Raw genomic sequence first — 21,532 nt, forward strand, 5'->3', positions numbered from 1 at the left:
ATAAATAAAATAAATTCTCTGTTTTGGAAGCATAAAAAAACAAAATGAAACAACTATGTAACTTGATATAGCTATCTTAGCTTCTTAGTACATGTCTCTCAAACTCATCCAGTCAGATCCTGCAGAGTAAGAGGTTGTTGAATGGTAGCCATTTAGTGCCTCCTTTTATTCCATGTAACTCTAGAAGGATGGTTCTCATTCATTTATTATAGATAGTATAAATCTGGTTTAAACAGTATAGATTCTTTATGAGAAAATGATGATAGCTTCTGTAAAAAATACCTTTTATAAATTGTGAGCAACAGTCAAACATTTTTGTAGTTTAATTTTTCCTGGTCTTAATGTAGAATGACTTCTGTCATTATCAGTGAAAAGAAAACCAGATTCACGTGCTCCTTCCAAACAGAAGAGTAGCATGTTATCAGCCAGCACAGCCTCCACAGACTTACCAAGTAGCAGTAACCCCAGCCTGGATGTCCTCAAACACATGATACATGAAGTGGAACATGAAATAGAAGAGTACGAGCGGTGGACAGGCCGCGAGGTCCAGGGACTCCAGAACAGCCAGGGTCTCACCGGCTTCACCCTGTCCCTCGTGAGCTCACTCTGTCGCCTGGTTCGGTACCTTAAAGAGGTAAGGTTGTTAGTCTACTCTTCTACTAGACTGATGGCAGAACTGGGTAGGTTTTTCCCCTCTGCACTTAAACTATTGCATTCTCCAAATAAAATATTTTCAATTTGAGTAGCTTTGTTTAAAATGCCTCAGCTTTGGATTATCTGTTGGCAAGGTTTTGCCTCTTAATTTTCCTCTACATCCTGATAAAGATATGCCAGATAAGTGGTGTTGATTTTAGTTTGGTAATAGGTAATAATTAAGTGATAATTAGGTCAATCTGCTATAAATAAAATTATATCTTGCACTAATAGTTAATATTACTGTTTGGCAGTTATAGGTTAAACTACTAATCATGTCCTCATTCTACTGCTTTTCTCTGCTTGCTAGACCCACTTTAGTTCAGTTTGGTGAGTGGTATACTTGTGATCTGTAGACACATATCAGGAAAATTCTTTTCTGATTCCTCCAGCTCCATTTTTCTTTCTCAAGATTGCTTTGGCTAGGGACTTCCCTCATGGTCCAGTGGTTTAGAATCTGCCTGGCAATGCAGGGGACGTGAATTAGATCCCTGGTTGGGAAACTAAGATCCCACATGTCGCAGAGCAACTGAGCCTGTGTGCTGCAGCTACTGAGACTGTGCACTCTGGAGCCTGTATGCCACAGCTAGAGAGGGCACTGCAGTGCAAGATCCCTGTGTTGCAATGAAGATGCATTGCATGCTGCAACTAAGACCCGATGCAGCCAAATATGTTTTAAAAGAGATTGCTTTGGCTATTTGGGGACTTTTGTGTTTCTATACAGATTTTAAGATTTTTTTTGTCTTAGATTTACAAAAGAATGACATTGGTAACTTGATAGAAACTATGTTAAATCTGTAGATTACTTTGGGTAGTATAGTCATTTTGACAATACTGATTCTTCCAATCCAAGAACATGGTATATCTTTCTGTTTGTGTCATTTTCAATTTCTTTTATCAGTGACTTATGGTTTATATAGGTCTTTTGTCTCCTTAGGTAGGTTTATTCCTAGGTGTTTTCCTCTTTTTGATGTGATAGTAAATGGAATAGTTTCCTTAATTTCTTTTTTTTTATAGTAAGTGTACAGAAATGTATTAATTTTATATAACACAACTTTACAAAATGTATTGATGAGCTCTAGTAGTTTTCTACTAGCATCTTTAGGATTTTCTATGTATAGTAGTAATATTAGTCACTCAGTTGTGTCTAACTCTTTGTGACTCCATGGACTGTAGCCTGTCAGGCTCCTCTGTCCATGGAATTCTCCAGGCAAGAATACTGGAGTGGGTTGCCATTCCTTTCTCCAAGCATCTTTAGGATTTTCTGTGTATAGTATCACATAATCTGCAAATCTCACAGTTTTACTTCCTTTTATCCAATTTGGATTTTGTTTATTTCTTTTTCTTCTCTAATAACCATGGCTAGGACTTCCAAAACTATGTTGCATAAAAGTGACGAGAGTGGACATCTTTGTCTTGTTCCTGATCTTAGAGGAAATTCTTTCAGCTTTTCACTGTTGAGTATGATGTTAGCTGTGGGTTTGCATATATGGCCTTTAATATGTTGAGGTAGGATTCCCTCTGTGCTTTCTTTCTGAAGAGTTTTTATCATAAATGGATGTTGGATTTTGACAAAAGCTCTTTCTGCATCTATTGAGATGATCATGGTTTTTATTTTTCAGTTTGTTAACATGGTATCTCATGAGGATTGATTTGCAGATATTGAAAAATCCTTGCATCCCTGGGATAAATCCCACTTGCTAATGGCGTGTGATTATTTTAACATATTGTTGGATTCAGTTTGCTAGTATTTTGTGGAATATTTTTGTGTCTGTGTTCATCAGTGATATTGGCCTGTAATTTTCTTTTTTGTTGGATCTTTGTCTGGTTTTGGTATCAGGGTGATGGTGGCCTCATAGAATGAGTTTGGGAGTGTTCCTTCCTCAGCAGATTTTGAAATAATTTCAGAAATATAGGTGTTAACGCTTCTCTAATGTTTGATAGAATTCACCTGTGAAGCCATCAGGTCCTGGGCTTTTGTTTGTTGTAAGTTTTTAATTCAGATGTTGTATTTAGTGTGTCCCAGAGGTCTCTTAAACTGTCACTTCTTTTCATTCTTTTTTCATTATTCTCTTCCATCGCAGTTCTTTCCACCATTCTTCCAGCTCACTTATCTGTTCTGCCTCATTTATTCTGCAGTAATTTCTTCTAGTATATTTTTTGTCTCAGTTATTATATTGTTCATCTCTGTTTATTCTTTATATCTTCTAACTCTCTGTTAAATATTTCATGTATCTTCTCAGTCATGCCTCCATTCTTTTTCTGAGATCTTAGATCATGTTTACTAACATTACTCTGAATTCTTTTTCAAGTAGATTGCCTAGCTCCATTTCACTTAGCTGTTCTTCTGGGGCTTTATCTTATTCCTTTGTCTGGAACATAATCCTGTGCTGTTTCATTTTGTTTAACTTTCCGTGTTTGTGTTCCCATGGGGTTCTTGTTTATAGTTTCTCTTCTGGTGTCTACCTCCTAGTGGATGAAGCTTTTCTCAGAGGTTTGTGCAGGTTTCTTGGTGGGAGGGACTGGTGCCTGCCACTGGTGGGTGGAGCTGAGTCTTGTACCTCTGGTGGGCAGGGCTGTGTCAAAATGTGTGTTTAGAGATGGCTGTAGACTCAGGAAGACTTTAGGCAGCCTGTTTGCTGGTGGGTGGGGCCGTGTTCCTGCCGCATTGGTTGTTTGGCCTGAGACATCCCACAACTGGCGCCTTTGGACTGTTGGGTGAAGCTAGGTCTTGGCATCAAAGTGGGGGCATCCAGGACAGCTCACACCAGTGAATACCCAGTACCTCCACAACCAACGTCCTTGTTTCTACGGTGAGCCACAGCCACCATCTGCCTCCCTGAGAGACCCTCCAAGACCAGCAAGTAGGTCTGGCACAGGCTCCTGTGAAGTCACTGCCTTTTCCCCTGGGTCCTGGTATGCATACTTAGCCTGTACCTTCCAAAAGTGAAATTTCTGTTTTTCCCAGTTCTGTGCAGTTCTAGTGATCAAGCTCCACTGGCTTTCAAAGCCAAATACTCTGGGGGCTCCTCCTCCTGATGCCAGACTGGGGAGCCTGATGTCAGATTCTGAACTCTCCTGTGGGAGAACTTCTGTGATATAGTTATTTTCCAGTTTGTGGGCTGCCCACCCAGAGTTGATGGGATTTTATTGTATCATGAATGCACCCCTCCTACAATCCTGTTGTGGCTGCTGCTTTGTCTTTGAAAGTAGAATATCTTTTTTGTCTGTAGATGGTTATTCAGCATTTAGTTGTGATTTTGGTGTTTTCATGATAGGAGGTGAGCTCAGGTCCTTCTACTTCACCATCTTGTGGAGATCTATCTAAATTTGCTTTTTACAGATTTGTTTTACTGTCAGACTTGTGACAGTCTTAACATTCTTACATCTATAGGTTAGGAATCTCTAGGAGTGTATTTTTGGCTCTCCGAACATATTACAGGCTTAGAAGCATGTACATTTTAGTTAATCACTTGTTTTATGAAGCTTAATCATTTAAACCTGTTTTTTATTTTCAATTATGTTTTAAGAAACTTAATTTTTGAACTGGTGATACATTTACCATGGTATGCAATTCAAAGATAACAAAAGACTGTATGGAGAAAAATCTAATTCCGACCCCTGACTTTCACTTAACATGTTTACTTCCTGTAGCCAACTGTCATTATCAGTCTGTCCTAGAGATGGCCTACATATATTCAAGCGGTTTGTATATGTACTTCCTTCCATTGTCTTCTACAAAAATTGTAGTTGTTTGATTCTACACATCATTCTGTTCGTTGTTTTATATTAAAAGAAAGGAAGACGATAAAGCAGCACATTTTAATGAAATATAAACCTTTTAATAAAAATATTTAATTCTTATTACTGTCACATAATATATACTTTGTAAGTATTCTCTTCTTTGATAGCTTTGACTAGAAACTTTTAATTTGCAACATGTGATGCTATGGAGGGGAGTTTATTTGATTTTTTTTTTTTTTCGGTAGAGTGAGCTCCAACTGCGTAAAGAAGTAGAGACAAGGCAGCGACTAGAAGAAGCATTAGGTGATCATCGAGAGCTCATTGATGCGCTGACAGCTGAAGTTCTTTTCCTTAGAGAAGAAAATACTGCTACCCAGGTATTTAGATGAGATCCCAAACTTTTCTGTGTTTAGTAGTATAAAACATCTTTACAGATGTATGAGATTCTCTTTTAGTTGCCTTTGATTTAGTTGTGCTGGTGTGATAATTTATCACTTCTTTAGTATCCTCAACAGTAACTTTTCAAGAACATTTATTATATTGGAGGTACTATAGGAGAAACTTGAATTATAAATAGTGTAGAATAAATATCCTGTCTTTAAGAAACTTATATTTACTGGGGAAGACAAAATCTACGTTTAAATAATAATGACTCATATTATAGTGGTTTATCCAATATGTGAAATGAGTGTTGTGACAGCTGCGTTTCATTTTTAAATAACAGAGGATACCCTGTGAGGAACCCTCCTACAATATATGCCATTTAAAGTTGTTTATAGTATCTTCAGTATCTTTATTCATCTTTTTGTCAAGCAGTGTTTATAATAATTACTGATACTTTTATTTATCAGCCACAAGAGACTAGGAAATCAGTAGTAGACAAGTTGTGTTTGTGTCAATGGACATTAGATATACGACATGCAATTTTTATTGATATATAGTTCACATACAGTTTCTTTAAAATTGAAGTATAATTGTTTTACAGTGTTGTGTTAGCTTCTACTGTACAGCAAGAATCAGCTATATGTGTGCATATATCCCCTCCCTCTTGAGTCTCCTTCCCACCCCCACCGTCCCACACCTCTAGGTCATCACAGAGCACGGAGCTGAGCTCCCTGTGCTATGCAGCGCTTCCCACTAGCTATCTGTTTTATGCATGGTAGTGTATTTGCTACTCTCTCAATTCATCCCACCCTCTCCTTCCCCTCCTGTGTCCACAGTCCATTCTCTACGTCTGTGTCTCTATTCCTGCCCTGCAAATATATTTTTCAGTTCAATTTTTCTAGATTCCCTATATATGCATTAATATATGATATTTGTTTTTCTTTTTCTGACTTACTTTACTCTATATGACAGACTCTAGATATAGTTCACATACCATTTAACACACCCTTTTGTAGTGTACAATTTGGTGTTTTTTTCTGTGCCGGTACCATTATCTAACTCCAGAGTATTTTCATCATCCCAGAGAGAAATTCCACACACATTATCATTCACTGTACTCCCTTCAGCCCCTGGAAACCACACATCTGCTGTATGTCTTTATAGATTTGCCTAATCTGAGTATTTTATCTAAGTGGAATCATGCAGTATGTGGTCTTTGGTGTCTGGCTTCATTCACAGCACATCATGTTTTCCGGGTTCATCCGTGTTGTCCTGTGTGTCAGTACTGCATTATTCCTCTTTATTGCTCAATAATATCCTAGTATGGGCTCTACCACACTTTGATTATCCATTCATTAGCTGAAGGACATTTGAGTTGTTTCCACCTTTTGGGTATGATGAATGAATAATGCTGCTGTGGATGTTCATGTACAAGTATTTGTGTGAACGTACATGCATGCTAAGTCTCTTCAGTCGTGTCCAACTCTTTACAATCCTATGGACTGTAGCCTACCCAGGCTTCTCTGCCTATGGGATTTTCCAGGCGAGAATAGTGAAGTGGGTTGCCATGCCTTCCTCCAGGGGATCTTCCCAACCCAGGGATCAAACCCATGTCTCTTACATCGCCTGTATTGGCAGGTGGGTTCTTTACCACTAGTGACACCTCAGTTCAGTTCAGTTCAGTCGCTCAGTCGTGTCCGACTCTTTGTGACCCCATGAATTGCAGCACGCCAAGCCTCCCTGTCCATCACCAACTCCTGGAGCTCACCCAAACTCACACCTAGGAAGCCCCACTTGTGTGAGCATATGTTTTCAATTCTCTTAGGAAGATAGGCACTTTTAAAGTGTACTAATATGTTCAGCAAATCTTTATTGAGCACTTACTGTGTATCTGGCACTGTTCTAGATGCAGGAAATAGAGTAGTGAATGACAAAAAAAAATCTAGGTCCTCAAGGAACTTACATTCTAAATTAACTCTGCCCCCTAAAAAGTGAAGTATATTGTTAGTTAGATGCTTATTATGTATTATAAAGAAAAAGAAAGCTAGTAAGAGGGATGGGAAGTGTCTGGGATGGGAGGGTATAAATGGGACAGGACATGTCTGTCTGAGGAGATGAGAGAGCGAGCCTGCCAATAGCTAAGCGAAGAGCACTCACTGCAGAGGAGCAGCAAGGGCTTAGGTCCTGAGGTGGGAGCATGGCTGTTGAGCTCAGAAGCCACCAAGCAGACCAGGGTGGCAGGAGTGGGATGTGGGAGAGGGAGCACAGGAGGAGACGGGAGCAGGGAAGTCAGATCACAGGGGCCCTGCAGGCTGGGTGAGGGCTTGGACTTTTGTTGTGAATGAAATAGAAAACCACAAAAGGGATTTGGGCAGAAATGTGATCTAACTCAGTTTTAAGAGAATCAGTCTGGGCGGCTGTTTTGAAATTAGATCAGAGATCACCGCCCTGTCTCTGTTTATGGTGACCTTAGTGTCTCAGGATGGAGAAGGAAATGGCAACCCACTCCAGTACCTTTGCCGGGAAAATCCCATTGGACAGAGGAGCCCGGTAGGCTACAGTCCATGGGGTTGCAAAGAGTCGGATATGACTGAGCGACTTCACTTTTCCCTTTAGTGTCTCAGGACACCCCTAGGCCAGAGAAATACCCAGCAGCTCCATATATTAAGTAGTTAGTGTCAAACAACTCAGTAAGTATTTGTGCATCAACAACTTAGATGCTGTGTGAAAAAAATAATACATGAAAACTGATAGAAAAAGTCTTTTTTTATTCATGATTAATAACCACAGTTATTTAGTAATGGAATATGTATACCTATTGGGCATTGTACAGCTTCTCATAGCCTGGAATCATATTGAACACCATCACTCATATTTCCTGTTCCATAATTATTTTTATGCAGTGTTGCTTTTTTAGCACAGCAGCTACTGAAAACTCAGCCTTAGGAAGATATGGTATCATCAAAAGGAGTGTATCTTGATCTAATGTTGAATCTGTGAACACTTCGAGCTAGTAGGTCACTAGTACCTGACAGATGTTGAGCATCAGCAGTTTCCTTGAGAATTTAGAAATGTCCTGTGGTGCCCCCGTGAGTCCGTACTGGTGCTCCAGGGCGCAGGTTGGGATCAGTGAAGGACCTGACTGTAGATGGTCAAACGCAGAAGCAGAATATTACAGACAGGAATCCAGAATAATTCGGGTGAGACATGGCAGCTTGGTTGAGGTCGTAAGTGGGATAGGTTGTGAAAAGTAACCAAATTCTGATGAAGTCAACCCCAAGGATTTGCTGATGGACAGGATATGGAGTGAAGGAGAAGATGTGAAAGAAGAGGCAGAGTTTTGGCCTGAGCAGTTAGAAGAATGGAGTTGTTATGGATGAGGCGGGAATGTTTAGGAGGAGTTTGGTTTTTTGTATTTTAAGTTTGAGAAGCCTATGTGAGTTCCTCATGGAGATGTTGAGTGAGCTATTGGATATGTGATGTGGGTTTTGGGAAAACTTTGGACAGATATAAAAATGTTTATTATATATCATTCAACAGTCCTACTAATAATACTTCTGACTTCTGACCACATCTGGCGTTTAGCAAATGTCTATTCATGTTGGAGCTGTGTATGTCTCTTTGTATATGTACAGTTGATCCTTAAACTGCACCAGTTTGAACTGTGCTGGTTCACTTATATGTGAAGCTTTTTCAATATGTATGTACTACAGTACTACAGTCTGCGGCTGGTTGAATCTGTGGATGCAGAACCTTGAATATGGAGGGCCAGTGGTAGTTATACATGAATTTTCCCTGTACAGAGTGTTGATGCCCCTGGAACCCTGTCTAGTTCAAGTGTCAACTGTAATATAATACACATATACATATATATAATCTCTTAACACTATTTTATATATATTACCATACATTTTTATAATGCTTATGTTTATCAGTTTAAATACCTGAATAATATTCTGTTGAGTTTCCTCCTTGGTCTTTTGAGTAGCTTAAGAGTCAGTAGGTATCATCATCAGTCAATAGGTATAAACTCTATTATAAAAGAGATTTTATAAATTGAAAGCCCTATGAAAAGGTTCATTTTTACTGTTGTAGCAGTGTATTTATTAATTAATAATATTCCATGATGTATTTAACCATTCTTCTATCAAGAAATTTTAAAAAATGTTTATAATTATATATTTTCATGAATGCATGATTTTAGTATATGAATAAAAGTCTGAAATTCCCAGAGTATTTAAAACAATGATGTAGATATACACACCTAGGTGATTTGCTGTCTGATAAGCCAATGATATTATTTTGTTCATTTTTCTCTAGGCGAGACTTCAGCAGTACATGATCACAACAGATGAGCAGCTTATATCACTCACACATGCTATTAAGAACTGTCCTGTGATAAGTAACAAAGAAAGTCAGGCCTTAGAAAGGGGAGCCACAAGTCAGAGAAATATGGATAATCCAGGTGAGAAGAATCTTACTATTCCAGATGGGCATTAAAATACTTTCAGAGAAAACAAAACTGTAAATCTATATGTAGCTATTGTCTGTTCATGGATAGATAGTATTATCACCATTACATTTGCCATAATTATTCCAGCTAATATTTATTGGATACTTGCTCTACCCCAGGTTCTTTTACAGTGTTTTACATATATTATCTCATTTAATTCTCATAATATAGCTCTCATTTAATTTTCAAAAGAATTTTTCACTCAGTCTTATGAGATAGTGTCATTGTTATCCCCATTTTTTAGATGAGGAAACTAAGGCTTGGAGAGAGGGTTGGTAACTTAATAAAGTCACACAAATAGAAAGTAACACAACTAGCTTCCTAAACATGTGGGAATTTAGTGCCAGCACGTTTAATTAGGGTACCCCTGGTTTGGGAGTGGAAGATATGGTCTTGAGAAGAAAAAAATACTGAATTTCAGAAATTCATGACCTTAGTTCATTCATGGTGATGCTTTCAAAGCCTTTCTTCACCTTGTGTGCCACCGTCATATGTCGTGGGCCGAATAGGACTCTGAGCATTTTTTGTTTTTTACTTTGATGTATGTCTCTGTTTAGAAAGAGTTTTATGTATTTATGAGTGTTTTCTTAGAAGTGGCTGACTCTAAAATTTAACTTGCATGAGGTAAACTCAATGGCAAGGGCAGATCTTCAAGGGCAGTGCTTTTCTCCAAAATAGCCACTTCCTCCCAGTGCTGGCATCACAGGAGCTTGGCCCGTGAGTGACTGCTCAGTGAGGGTATGGACTAGAAAGTGAGGACTCCAGAGGCCATGTGATTTTGCCCTCTGTGGAAATGCACCTAAGTCTAAATGCCTGAAGTGTGCTCATAACTCCTTTGAGTACTAATAGCCTCTCATCTTCAGAGGACCCAGCCGTAAATGCTAGTGTCTCCATGCCATTGATGTTCAGAGGAGAAGATGTGGTTGAGTTCCCACAGGAAGATTTGCCTGTCAAACTGTCTCAGGTGCCAAACCCTCCAGAAAGTGGGAACCTGGCCAGCAGTCTTCCAGGACATATATTTGAGCCAGCAGTGTTGTTAACACCGCCCAGGCAGAAGAGCAACTCGGAATTCTCTCCTTTGCAGGACGGTAAGCAGGCTTCTTCTAAAGTTATATGGCAGTTGTTTTTCTTTGCTTCATATATGTCATACAATATGTTCATTGTTCCCTCATAAACAGAATTTGAAAAGATACTGATGACCATATATAACCTTTTAGCTGAAGGAGAGTTTTTCAGAGTGGTTTATATCATGTGCATTATACCTATGGTGAAATGTGACAGTGAATTTCATCATGTATCTGTTCCATCAGGCATTGTAAATGTCAGTTAAACTCAGATCAAAGGAACAAGTCCTCAGCAATGAAATGCAGAGTAAGGGGGTATCCCATGTGTCTGGATGGTCCAGGGGTATTGTTGTTCAGTCGCTCAGTCACATCTGACTCTTTGCGACCCTATGGACTGCAGCATGCCAGGCTTCCCTGTCCTTCACCATCTCCCGGAGCTTGCTCAAACTCATGTCCATTGAGTCAGTGATGCCATCTAATCATCTCGTCCTCTGTTGTCCCCTTTTCCTGCCTTCAGTCTTCCCAGCATCAGGGCCTTTTCTAATGAGTTGGCTCTTTGCATCAGGTGGCCAAAGTATTGGAGTTTGAGCATCATTCCTTCCAATGAATATTCAGGATTGATTTTGTTTAGAACTGACTGATTTCCTTTAGGACTGACTGATTTCCTTGCTCTCCAGGGAACTCTCAAGAGTCTCCTCCTGCACCTCAGTTTGAAAGCCTCAGTTCTTCAGTGCTAGTCTTCTTTATGGTCCAGCTCTCACATTCGTACATGACCACTGGAAGAACCATAGCTTTGACTGTGGACCTTTGTTGGCCAAGTGATGTCTCTGCTTTTGAATATGCTGTCTAGGTTTGTCATAGCTTTTCTTCCGAGGAGCAAGTGTCTTTTAATTTCATGGCTGCAGTCACTGTTTGCAGTGATTTTGGAGCCCAAGCAAATACAGCTTTTATCTGACTCTAAATGTTAAGTTCTTCATGTCATGATACTGGTTTCTTCTCTTATTATTCTTTCTGTTTAAATAATCTCACTTGTTCTTGTGGCTTCCAATACCTTCTATATGCCAGTGACCTCCAGTTTTAGATCTTTGCCTAGATGATCTCTTGAGTATCTGAACTATGTTTCATCTCCTTGGATGGATATATAGGTACCTTAAGCTTAGCATGTTCAAAACAGTTCTTGATAATCCTCCTTCCCCTAAATCTGTTCTCCTGATGGGCTCCATCTCACCAAACAGCATCACATTTTCCCTGCATTTTCCCTCACTTCTTGCTTTCAGTGCATCACTTGCAGTTCGGTTGCCAAGACATTTCTCGGATGTGTCTACTTCTCTCCTTCTTCATAGCCAACATACCTTAGTCAAAGCTACCATCATCTTTCTTCTTGACTAACATGGTTGCTTGCTGGTCTCCCTACTTCTCTTCCTGGACCTTCTAATTTCTATAGCATTTAGTAAATGTAAATTATGTAAATTGAGTTGTGGACAAACCTTCTCCAGATTTCATTGCTCTTGGATTAAATTATAAAATTTCTAACATGGCTTAAAAAGCTCTGTGAGAAATGGCCCCTGCATGCTTCTCTAGTCTTATATACTGTATCCCCCGATGCTCCGTTGTTGGTATGCCACAGCCAGACTGGCTCCTTTCTTTCCTCTTTCCTATTTTGGGGCCTTCACATATGTTGTTATCTCTGATTGTAATGTTCTTTGCTCCACTCTCTGCCACATATGTAATCATTTAAGTGTCACTTCTTGGGACCCTGGGGTCCAGTGGTTACGACTCTGTGCTCCTAATGCAGGGGCTGCAGGTTTGACCCCTGATTGGGGTAGTAAGATCCACATGTAGAGTAGCCAAAAAAAACCTCCCAAAACACAAAGCAAAAAAGTAAATAAAAACTTTACTTCTTCAGAGATACTTCCTCATCCATCTTTAGTTTACATTATGTGTCTATACTCCCCCCAGGATTCCGAGATATGAGTTAATATATGTGTTAAAATGTGAACTAGGTAGATGGTTTTTCACAAGGTTGTTGATAAAGCTCCAAGGATTATAAAAGACTCTGTACTTGATTATTAGGAGTAGTATTGCTGGTATATTCCCTGTTAAAATAATTGAGGCATTCAGAAACCAAATCCTTCCTTTGAAATGCTTCTCAAATGCTAACTACTAAGTGGGGGGGAGCTCATGCGATGACCATAGTGCCAACTGTGGCTCAACAGTACATGTTTATTATGTTCTAACTATATCTACAGTATTGAGGAGGACTGTTCAAACTCGTCCTGCTCCACGAATTCCTCCGACCGTGGAAATAATTGAAAAGGAACAAAATTGGGAAAAGAAGACCTTACCTGTTGGCGCAGACATTCAGAACTCAAGTGACGAGAGTCACCTCTTCACTCAGAGGTGGAGGGCCTCTCACATGGGAGAAGACTCGCAGAGCAAAACCCAGGCTCCTTTTGTTAGCCTCTCACAGCCTCTCTGCAGTTCCCCGTCAAGCATGCAGCAATCAAGAAACCCCACACTCTCAGAAGAACCCCTGGTGCTGGGAGACGGGCAGCAGCTTAGAACAAATGAGACGTTAATACAGAGAAAGGACATCATGGCACGAATTGCAGAGTTGACCCTGCAGAATTCAGCCATCAGGGCACATCTGAATAATATTATTGGTCCAGGGGGAGAACAAGGGGACGGACTTCGGGAGTTTAACAGACAGGAGACAAGTCATGCCAGCGACACGATGGCTGTGAGTACCAATTAAGGATTAACTCCAGATGTATGGGAATTTAAGTTTATTACTGGAGCATCTAGAAATGACCCTGGATATCTTTGAGGCTGGTGCTAGAGGGCTTATGCTTTGTCATGTCCTCATCACAGAATAAGTAGAGGTTATTTATCAGTTTATGTCCCACACACATTAGAAGAGGACATAAAATTTAAATGGGGAAATGAACGAGGAAAATAGGACAAAAGTAAAATGGGTAGAAAAGCTAAAATTAAGCTAGGAATGAAATTTTTAATATACAATGTAGAATAAATATGTTTTGAACATTTGCCACACAACTGCATTTTAATTGAAATCATTTTTACTCTCAAAGGGGCTCATAAAAGAGAGTTGCATGTAGTTGGCCCTCAACTCATGAGTAGTTAATTTCTTAGGACACAATGCATTCTCCTGTGGAAATGATGTTTTAAAGAATTATTGAAGTCAGACTTTTATGTATATGAATTATCTGGGGATCTTGCTAACATGCAGTCTCTGATTGAGTGGGTCTGAGGTAGAACCTGTGCATTCCTAATAAGTTTCAAATGATATTGGTCTGAGGATTACGTTTTGAGGAGCAAAAGTCTACACACTGAACACATTTGAGTCAGTTCTAATGAGATGGATGAACCTAAAACCTATTGTACAGAGTGAAGTGAGTCAGAAAGAGAAAGATGAATATCATATTCTAACACATATATACAGAATCTAGAAAAATGGTTCTGAAGAATTTATTTATAGGGCACAGTGGAGAAACAGACATAGAGAATAGACTTATGGACATGGGGAGAGGGGAGGAGAGGGTGAGATGTATGGAAAGAGTAACATGGAAACTTACATTACCATATGTAAAATAGATAGCCACCAGGAATCTGCTGTATGGCTCAGGAAACTCAAACAGGGGCTCTGTATCAACCTAGAGGGGTGGGGTGGGGAGGGAGATGGGAGCGAGTTTCAAAAGGGAGAAGATATATGTATACCTATGGCTGATTCTTGTTGAGGCTTGACAGAAAACAGCAAAAGTCTGTAAAGCAATTATCCTTCAATAAAAAGTAAGTTAATTTTTTTAAAAAAGACCAAAAAAAAAAAAAGTCTACATACTGTTGTGCTGAAATTTTGTAAGTTAAGTACACTGTGGGCTGACCTGGCAGTGTAAACCTTCATTGCCTTGCTTATGGGGAGAAAAGGGACTCTAAGTTCCAATTGTGAAACATGCCTTTATGCTGATCCCAGTGATGGGAGAGACTTCTTTTTACCTTGCCACGAAGCCAGGGTGGTACCTCTGAGTGTTCCGATGGGGACGAGGCCGTAGAAAGGAGCTGGCCAGCTTCATGGATTAAGGGATCCATAGTGATGGCTTCCGTAAGGGTTTTAGCAGCAGTGTATTGAGGATTCCTATGAAGAAGGTTGGGAGAGAGTGGAGGTGAGGGCCATCTCTGTCAGCTCTGGCTCAGGAGGAATGTGAGTATCGAGTCACAGAAACAGCCATCATAAGGGACTGGCAGAAGAAGCCAAGAAGGAGATCAGGAGTGGGCTGCGGTCATCGATACACACTGTCTCAGTTCTAGTCAATGGAAACATTTCTGTTTTTGCAGAGTTTTGAAGATTATTTGAAGCAGGCAACTCTTGGTTTTAAAAAGACCACAGAATTAAAAATTGAGCTTACCGCCTTTTCCCACTGGGATAACAATCAGGCAAGAGAGGAGAATGTAGTTTTATTGTGTTCACCACTCTTTTTGATATAATCAGAATTACTGAGTGATTTTTAATTCATACTATTTTACTGTCTCTTTTTTAACTAATGAGTGTAAACTGCAAATTAGTGACTCCTATTAGGAACTGTTTTTCCCTCAAAGGGACATATTTAATGAAATGAAATACTTAAGAGTAACATATACATTTCTTTCAGGAATTTTCACATCAAACTTTCGTGATATTTCTTGAGTGGCTTCTTCTTACTCTTACCTCCCATACTCTTTTACAGTCACCAACCTTCTGAAATCAGGTATCTCAGGCCAAAAGCAGCCTGGGAGGGCTGATGTGTGGTCAGAAGGAGTGATTTGATTCCTAGAAATCTTTGCCAAATAGCTCACGGTGCATAAAGATTATGATTATAGAATCATCTGTTTCAACTACAACAGAACCTCTTGTGTATATTGTGATTCAAACCCCAGACCTGTCTTTAAATAGGGATTACTTAGAAGCCAATCACTGGGAGTAGTATCTTGCTTATGTGGTCTTTGTGCAGCTCAGCAAACACTAAGAAATGCAGGAAAGCTTTGCTTTGTCCCACAGTCACTCTACATGGACAGAGGGACCAGAAGGCTTATGTGGTACTGATATTAGAAGGATAAGTATCCCTCCACTTTAGCCTTTATTTTTAAATTAAGAGATCTGTAAATTCTGTTACTGTTTGCCTATTATTCAAGTTTGCATGTAGCAAGGACTGCTGCTGCTGCTGCTGCTAAGTTGCTTCAGTCGTGTCTGACTCTGTGCGACCCCATAGACGGCAGCCCACCAGGCTCCTCCACCCACGGGATTTTCCAGGCAAGAGTACTGGAGTGGGTCGCCATTGCCTTCTCCGAGCAAGGACTATGAATACTAATTTGCTGGCTCTTAGAGGAAAAGTTTATTTTTACAAAAAGTAAGAATTGTTTGGATTATTTTTAACATGGAGTCTGTGTCTTTTTTTTGTTTTTTAAGACTTTTCCAGCAGTGCAACCTCTGACACCAAGTAGCATGGAGGAACGGATTGCAGAACTGAATCGACAGAGTATGGAGGCTCGTGGAAAACTCTTGCAGTTAATAGAGCAGCAGAAGCTTCTTGGCTTGAATCCTTCCTCTCCACCAGTATCACCTGTGCAGTCACCTCTCAGAGCATGGACTGGTTAGTCACAGATTCATAATTTAAAAGCTTAGATGCATGGAAACTTTCACTTTCTTGTCTATGAGTGTATGTTTAGCTAAAAGAAGTCTCAAGCCCATGTATTTCAGGGGCTTCAATTGTATATAGAAAGAAACAGAACTCAGTGACAGAAATGGGACCAGAAGGCCAGTCTCCACTCTAGCTTCTGGAAAGCTATCCATGGTGCCTGCAGTCCATCTTTGGTGTCTGAGTTCCTAAGTTGCCCTCCATGTAAATGGGATCAGTTACAGTACATGATTAATTTATGGCATATGCTGCAGCTAATTATAAACATGAGCATCAAAATGATCATTTAGAATTTCATGAACAACAAATTACAAGTTATTATTCTGTGAAAGCCTTTAAAACATTTTCATTTGTAAGTTAAACTTTGTATTCATTGTTACATTTGGGAGATGTGGAATGCTAGAGGGAATTCTAAACAATAGAAATATAACTGAAAAATTAGTTGTCATAGTGATCACATTCTAAAAGGTACTGATGAAACAAAGTAGACCTCAAGTTGCTCTTTAGCCAAAAATTGAATTATTAAGACCCTTAAGGGGTAGAGCTGCATAAAGATTCCAGAGAGACTAATTGGGCCTGCTATACAGAGAAGGTTCTAAGTGTCAGGAAAAGACAAAGCTCTGTATCAGTAAGTGTTGTGCTCCCTGAGGTGTTCAGGCTATGCTGTTTTAAAGATTCCTACGTCCTGTGGCTGGTTGATGGAAAGGGCAATGGCACCCCACTCCAGTACTCTTGCCTGGAAAATCCCATGGACGGAGGAGCCTGGTAGGCTGCAGTCCATGGGGTCGCTAAGAGTCGGACGCAACTGAGCGACTTCACTTTCACTTTTCACTTTCATGCATTGGAATAGGAAATGGCACCCCACTCCAGTGTTCTTGCCTGGAGAATCCCAGGGACGGGGGAGCCTGGTGGGCTGCTGTTTATGGGGTTGTACAGAGTCGGACACGACTGAAGTGACTTAGCGGCAGCGGCAGCAGTGGCTGGTTGAAGTAGGTTGCCTTTAAAGGACCTACCAATAAGACTTTTACTCTCAGAGTTATTTCCTTTTTGACACTTAACAGACCCAGAAAACAGAGTGATTTGGAAAGTACTAGAAAGTGGTGGATAGTGCATTTCCTTAAGGCCCTTCCTCTTTGTTTATTCTGGGCTCCTTTCACTTTACAGCCTTGTCTACTGTTCTTCACAGTCAGAAAGTCTAGAGGCAACTTCTGACTAGAATACATAAGTGAAATCGCTCAATGTCTATGAATACCAACTATGTGCCACTGTGTTCTGGGCACTGGGGATACTGCATCGAACAGGACAAGTTCCCGCCCGGCTTGACTACACCAGGGTTCCAGTTGGGGAGCAGACAATACAAATAAATAAATATATGAGACACTGTCAGTTAATGCCAAGTACAGTGAAGAAAAATAAAGCAGATCACTCTTAAGAATAATCTTGTGATAAAATGAGACATCTATTTCAGTAGTTCTTTGAGGGTAATACTTTCCTTTTTGTTGGCTCATTTAGTTTTTGACACCGCTCAGAGCAGACAAAGCTGATACAACTCTTTGATAAATAAGTAAATCGAGACACAAAGAGGTTGAGTGATTTGTCTGAAGTTCTAAAGCAAATTGGTAGATTTGCAGCCTTGTTCTTTCCATTCCAGTGCTTGTTTGTCTAAGGTATTCTTAAGTGAAATTCTTGGTTTCACAGGAACCTCTGTGGACTATAATGATAAAGATAAAAATAAATCATTTGCCATGAAGAACCTCTTTTGTTTTCTAGGGTAACCAAGGAAAATGTTATAAAATTGAAAGAGTGTCATTACTCTTAAATCCCAGAAAGCACTAATTTTAAGCAGTGATTCACAGGAGCATTGGCTGAGCCTTTCATGAGTAGATACTTAGTAAATATTTGTTGACTGATTATCTACTTCTGAAATATTGAAAATGTACATAATTATAGTTGCCATTGGCCATATGAACTCTTCAGCCAACTTTCCCCTCCAAATTTAATGTCTTCAGTAATGGCAGTAATGTAATAGATTTAGAAGATGTAGTTTTACTGCATAACTCCAGAAATTTTCTTTTTCCTTTTTTTTGGAAAGCTTTAGATAAGCAGCTCTAACCAGGGTCTCTTGTTCTTTAGGATAGGTCTTAATTTCTGTTTTTCACTTGAGGATCTGACATGATACCACTTGTCTGAAGATTTTGTCTCTCTAAGAACTGGCATGCTCCTGAATTGACACTAGTAACTACAATTTTTTGTCTCACAGTTTGTTTTTAAAAAAAACCTTGAAGTGTATTTGTGGGCCATTATAATAAAAATATAGACAGAACCCTCAAATTTATAATGTAAAATTTGCAGTAAGACAGAAATCAAGTTAAATTTTAATTTTCATTGTAATGAAAGGTAATGTAACTAATGTTTATTTTTATATTATAGAAGGAGGAAAGAGGACAATTGAGGTGTCTATTCCTGGAGCAGAAGCCCCAGAAAGCTCAAAATGCAGTACTGACTCTCCTACTAGTGGGCTAAATTCAAGAAGGTAGGGTTAAAATCAAAAGCATGGTTTGTGTTTCATGCTTTTTTGAAAATAATATAATCTGACTTAGATTCAGATAGATTTACTCATGTAGAGAAAATCAAGTGATTGGGGAGGAGAATTTGGAGGGCAGGGAAAAGGAGTGAGGAAGAATCCTTCATTAAGTAGAAAAACATTGGGTTGGTTATTGAAACAAAAAATGGGATAATGGCACATATGTGGAGCACTTTATGGGTTACAAAATCTGGAGGTAATATGTGACAGTGTGGATAAATTGAGCAGTAGTATTTTGTTCTTTACAGTAAGTGAAACCAAAGCTCATACAGCTAATTGGGTGGTTTGCTTAGATGGGACATGTGGCTGGTAAATGGGGATGTGCCTGGCTCTCTGTATCCACTCTACGTGCTACCACTATACTGCTCCAAGTCTCATTACTCTTCCATGACTTCGGCCTTGTCCCCCACCCCTCCACATCTGTACTTCCTCTTTTAATGTTAAAAACTTATCTGTATGGTAGTGTAATGGTCTTTATACATTTCATTCAGTCTTTCTGTAAACCTAAAAATACTCCAAAAAGGAAAATCTACTAATTAAAACAAGGCTTAGGTTGGTAAAAATGTGTTACAAATAATTTACCTCATTTGGATTTAAGTCAGCCATTCCATTTCAAGCTCTTGGCAATATTGAGAATTGTGTCTTGTATCATTTTTAAAGGTTAATAATGATAGATTACTCTCTCACTTTTTCTTTTTTTTTCTCTTACATAGATCTTCAGGGGCTGCTAGTAATTCTTGTTCTCCTTTAAATGCCACCTCAGGAAGTGGGCGCTTGACACCTCTTAATCCAAGAGCAAAGGTATATGATAAAGTGTAATTGTGAAATGTGCGTAGAGGTTCGGAGGGCAAGGTGTGTAGAGTGGAAGGTGGTTGATTTGGCAATGGTCGTGCTTAATTATTATTCCTGTTATCTTAAAGATAATATACAATGCTCAGAAGAAAAGAAATACTAATTCACCTTCATTAGAAAAAACAAGCATGCACTTCTCTTGTTTTCTAGGGTAACTGAGGAATAGAATGCAATTCAATGATTGCAACAAAGATGGACGTTATTGTTTCCTGCAGAGCATTCTAAATAGTGTGGCAAGACACACAGAGGTGTCTTGGGTGGGCTGTGGGTTTATGAGGTGCTGGTTTCCAAGGTCCTTGCTGTGGCTTTGTAGGCCTCGGGATAGCTGGAGCCCTGGCACTGGCCACTCTCCTTGTCACTCTGCCCCAGTGTGCCACAGAGAGGTTTCATGCCACATTTAGAGAGTTCCAGCACAAACGGTTAATAAATGTCTTACATATTTGTATGTATTCTGATTTATTACAGGAATATATAGAAACTAAACTTTTCTTACAATGTATCCCAATTTTTTGCAAAAGGAATGTTTCTGTGCTGGTAATACAGCAAAATATATTAATAACTCTCCTTTGTTTGGTCATAGCAAATTGTGAGGATACTTTAACATCATAAACATTACGTTTGCAAATGTGAGCTAACAACTGTTTGATGGGGGACAATCATCTTTGCTCTTCTTATTACTAGCTTCAGGAATTAGACCAAATAGTGAGTGCTTCAGTAAGTGTTGAGTATTTATAGTCCAAATTAATTGATAGGCTCGGATAGCCCAGTTGCCTAGCACTGGAAGATTTGTCTGTTCTTTGCTGTTTCTTACATCCTAAAAAGAGCTTTAATGTAAACTGTTTTATATACTCTGCCCTTAATTTCTGGAATTTAGTGACATTTAATTTACCAAGATCAAATAACTTTTTGTTATTTTAAAAAGTTGTATGTATGACTTGCATAAAATACTGGATTGATCCTTTTTTAAAAAATAGGCCTCCCAAACCAATAAGGAGATCTGTTGACCAGGAAATATTTGGGAGTGTCTCTGTTACAGGATAAAAATTGACAGTATTGATAATTTTTACTACCATTCAGCGGTATAGGATAACTTTGGTTCTTTGTACTTGGTATGAGTAATTATAAATCTTGAGTGGTCTTGTGCTCCTGATTACTTTCTAAAGCCTTTTTGCATCTTTGTTCAACAGATTGAGAAACAAAATGAAGAAGGCTGGTTTGCTCTTTCTACCCACGTGTCATAAGTGAGGTCAAGTTGTAGAGTTTGTTTTCAGTAATATGTTCTTGAACTTCTACTCCCCTTTCCCTGCTCCTGCTTTCAAGTTTCTGTGTTTTTCTTTCAGATAAAACTTAACAAAGATCTTGTGAATTAGCACTAACGGAACCAAGAAATAAAGCAATTACTTTAATTTCTGCCTTTTCAAATAGATTTCCGACAAATAGCCTTGTAAATAAAATTTGACTAGAGGAAAATTAAAATTGTGTATTCTAATAAATTCAAGGGTTTTTTCAGTATTATATTTTTATCTTTATCATCTTTATTCAGAATTTTTTGGTCTAGTATATCTTAATTGTTGTTTATTTTTTTCTGAAGAACTAAGTTGGTTTTCATGTAACTTACAATAAAAAGCCTCTGTGTGACTAAATTCTGGCTTTCAGAAAAATTTAACACCCCCTTTTTGGGGAAGTTGCTGTGTCTATCACTTTTTCTATCAAGTAAATGTATGGTTCTCAAAAGTAAGCATGGGAGTATTTGTTTATATTTGCTTAAGCAGGTAAGAGTGGTTTATATATTATAAAGTTCTTCAGTTCAGTTCAGTCCACTCAGTTGTGCCTGACTCAATCCCATGGACTGTACCATACCAGGCTTCCCTGTCCACCACCAACTCGTGCAGAGCTTGCTTAAACTCATGTCCATCAAGTCAGTAATGCCGTCTCATCCTCTGTTGTCCCCTTCTCCTCCTGCCCTCAATCTTTCCTAGCATTGCGGTCTTTTCCAAAGAGTCAGATC

At 39.1% G+C, this 21,532-nt stretch overlaps 1 protein-coding gene across 5 annotated transcripts in view; it reads left to right on the forward strand.

Annotated features, from left to right (window-relative positions):
* Positions 1 to 21,000, forward strand: part of SPICE1 (spindle and centriole associated protein 1) — a 64,309-nt gene extending 43,309 nt beyond the window's left edge. For all 5 annotated transcript variants that reach the window (XM_086406200.1, XM_086406207.1, XM_086406227.1 and 2 more), the window contains 9 exons: positions 369 to 634; positions 4,683 to 4,814; positions 9,142 to 9,286; positions 10,198 to 10,422; positions 12,648 to 13,138; positions 15,860 to 16,043; positions 18,519 to 18,621; positions 19,386 to 19,473; positions 20,712 to 21,000. In XM_086406200.1, the coding sequence (XP_086262326.1) occupies positions 369 to 634; positions 4,683 to 4,814; positions 9,142 to 9,286; positions 10,198 to 10,422; positions 12,648 to 13,138; positions 15,860 to 16,043; positions 18,519 to 18,621; positions 19,386 to 19,473; positions 20,712 to 20,765 (1,688 nt within the window). In that variant the 3' untranslated portion in view covers positions 20,766 to 21,000. The remainder of the gene's footprint in view (positions 1 to 368; positions 635 to 4,682; positions 4,815 to 9,141; positions 9,287 to 10,197; positions 10,423 to 12,647; positions 13,139 to 15,859; positions 16,044 to 18,518; positions 18,622 to 19,385; positions 19,474 to 20,711) is intronic.
* The last annotated feature ends 532 nt before the right edge of the window (positions 21,001 to 21,532 follow it).

This window comes from Bos grunniens, chromosome 1, assembly GCF_055505025.1.
Source record: "Bos grunniens cultivar Pamir isolate PY7600 chromosome 1, Bosgru_T2T1.0, whole genome shotgun sequence".
NCBI classification, from domain to species: Eukaryota; Metazoa; Chordata; class Mammalia; order Artiodactyla; family Bovidae; genus Bos; species Bos grunniens.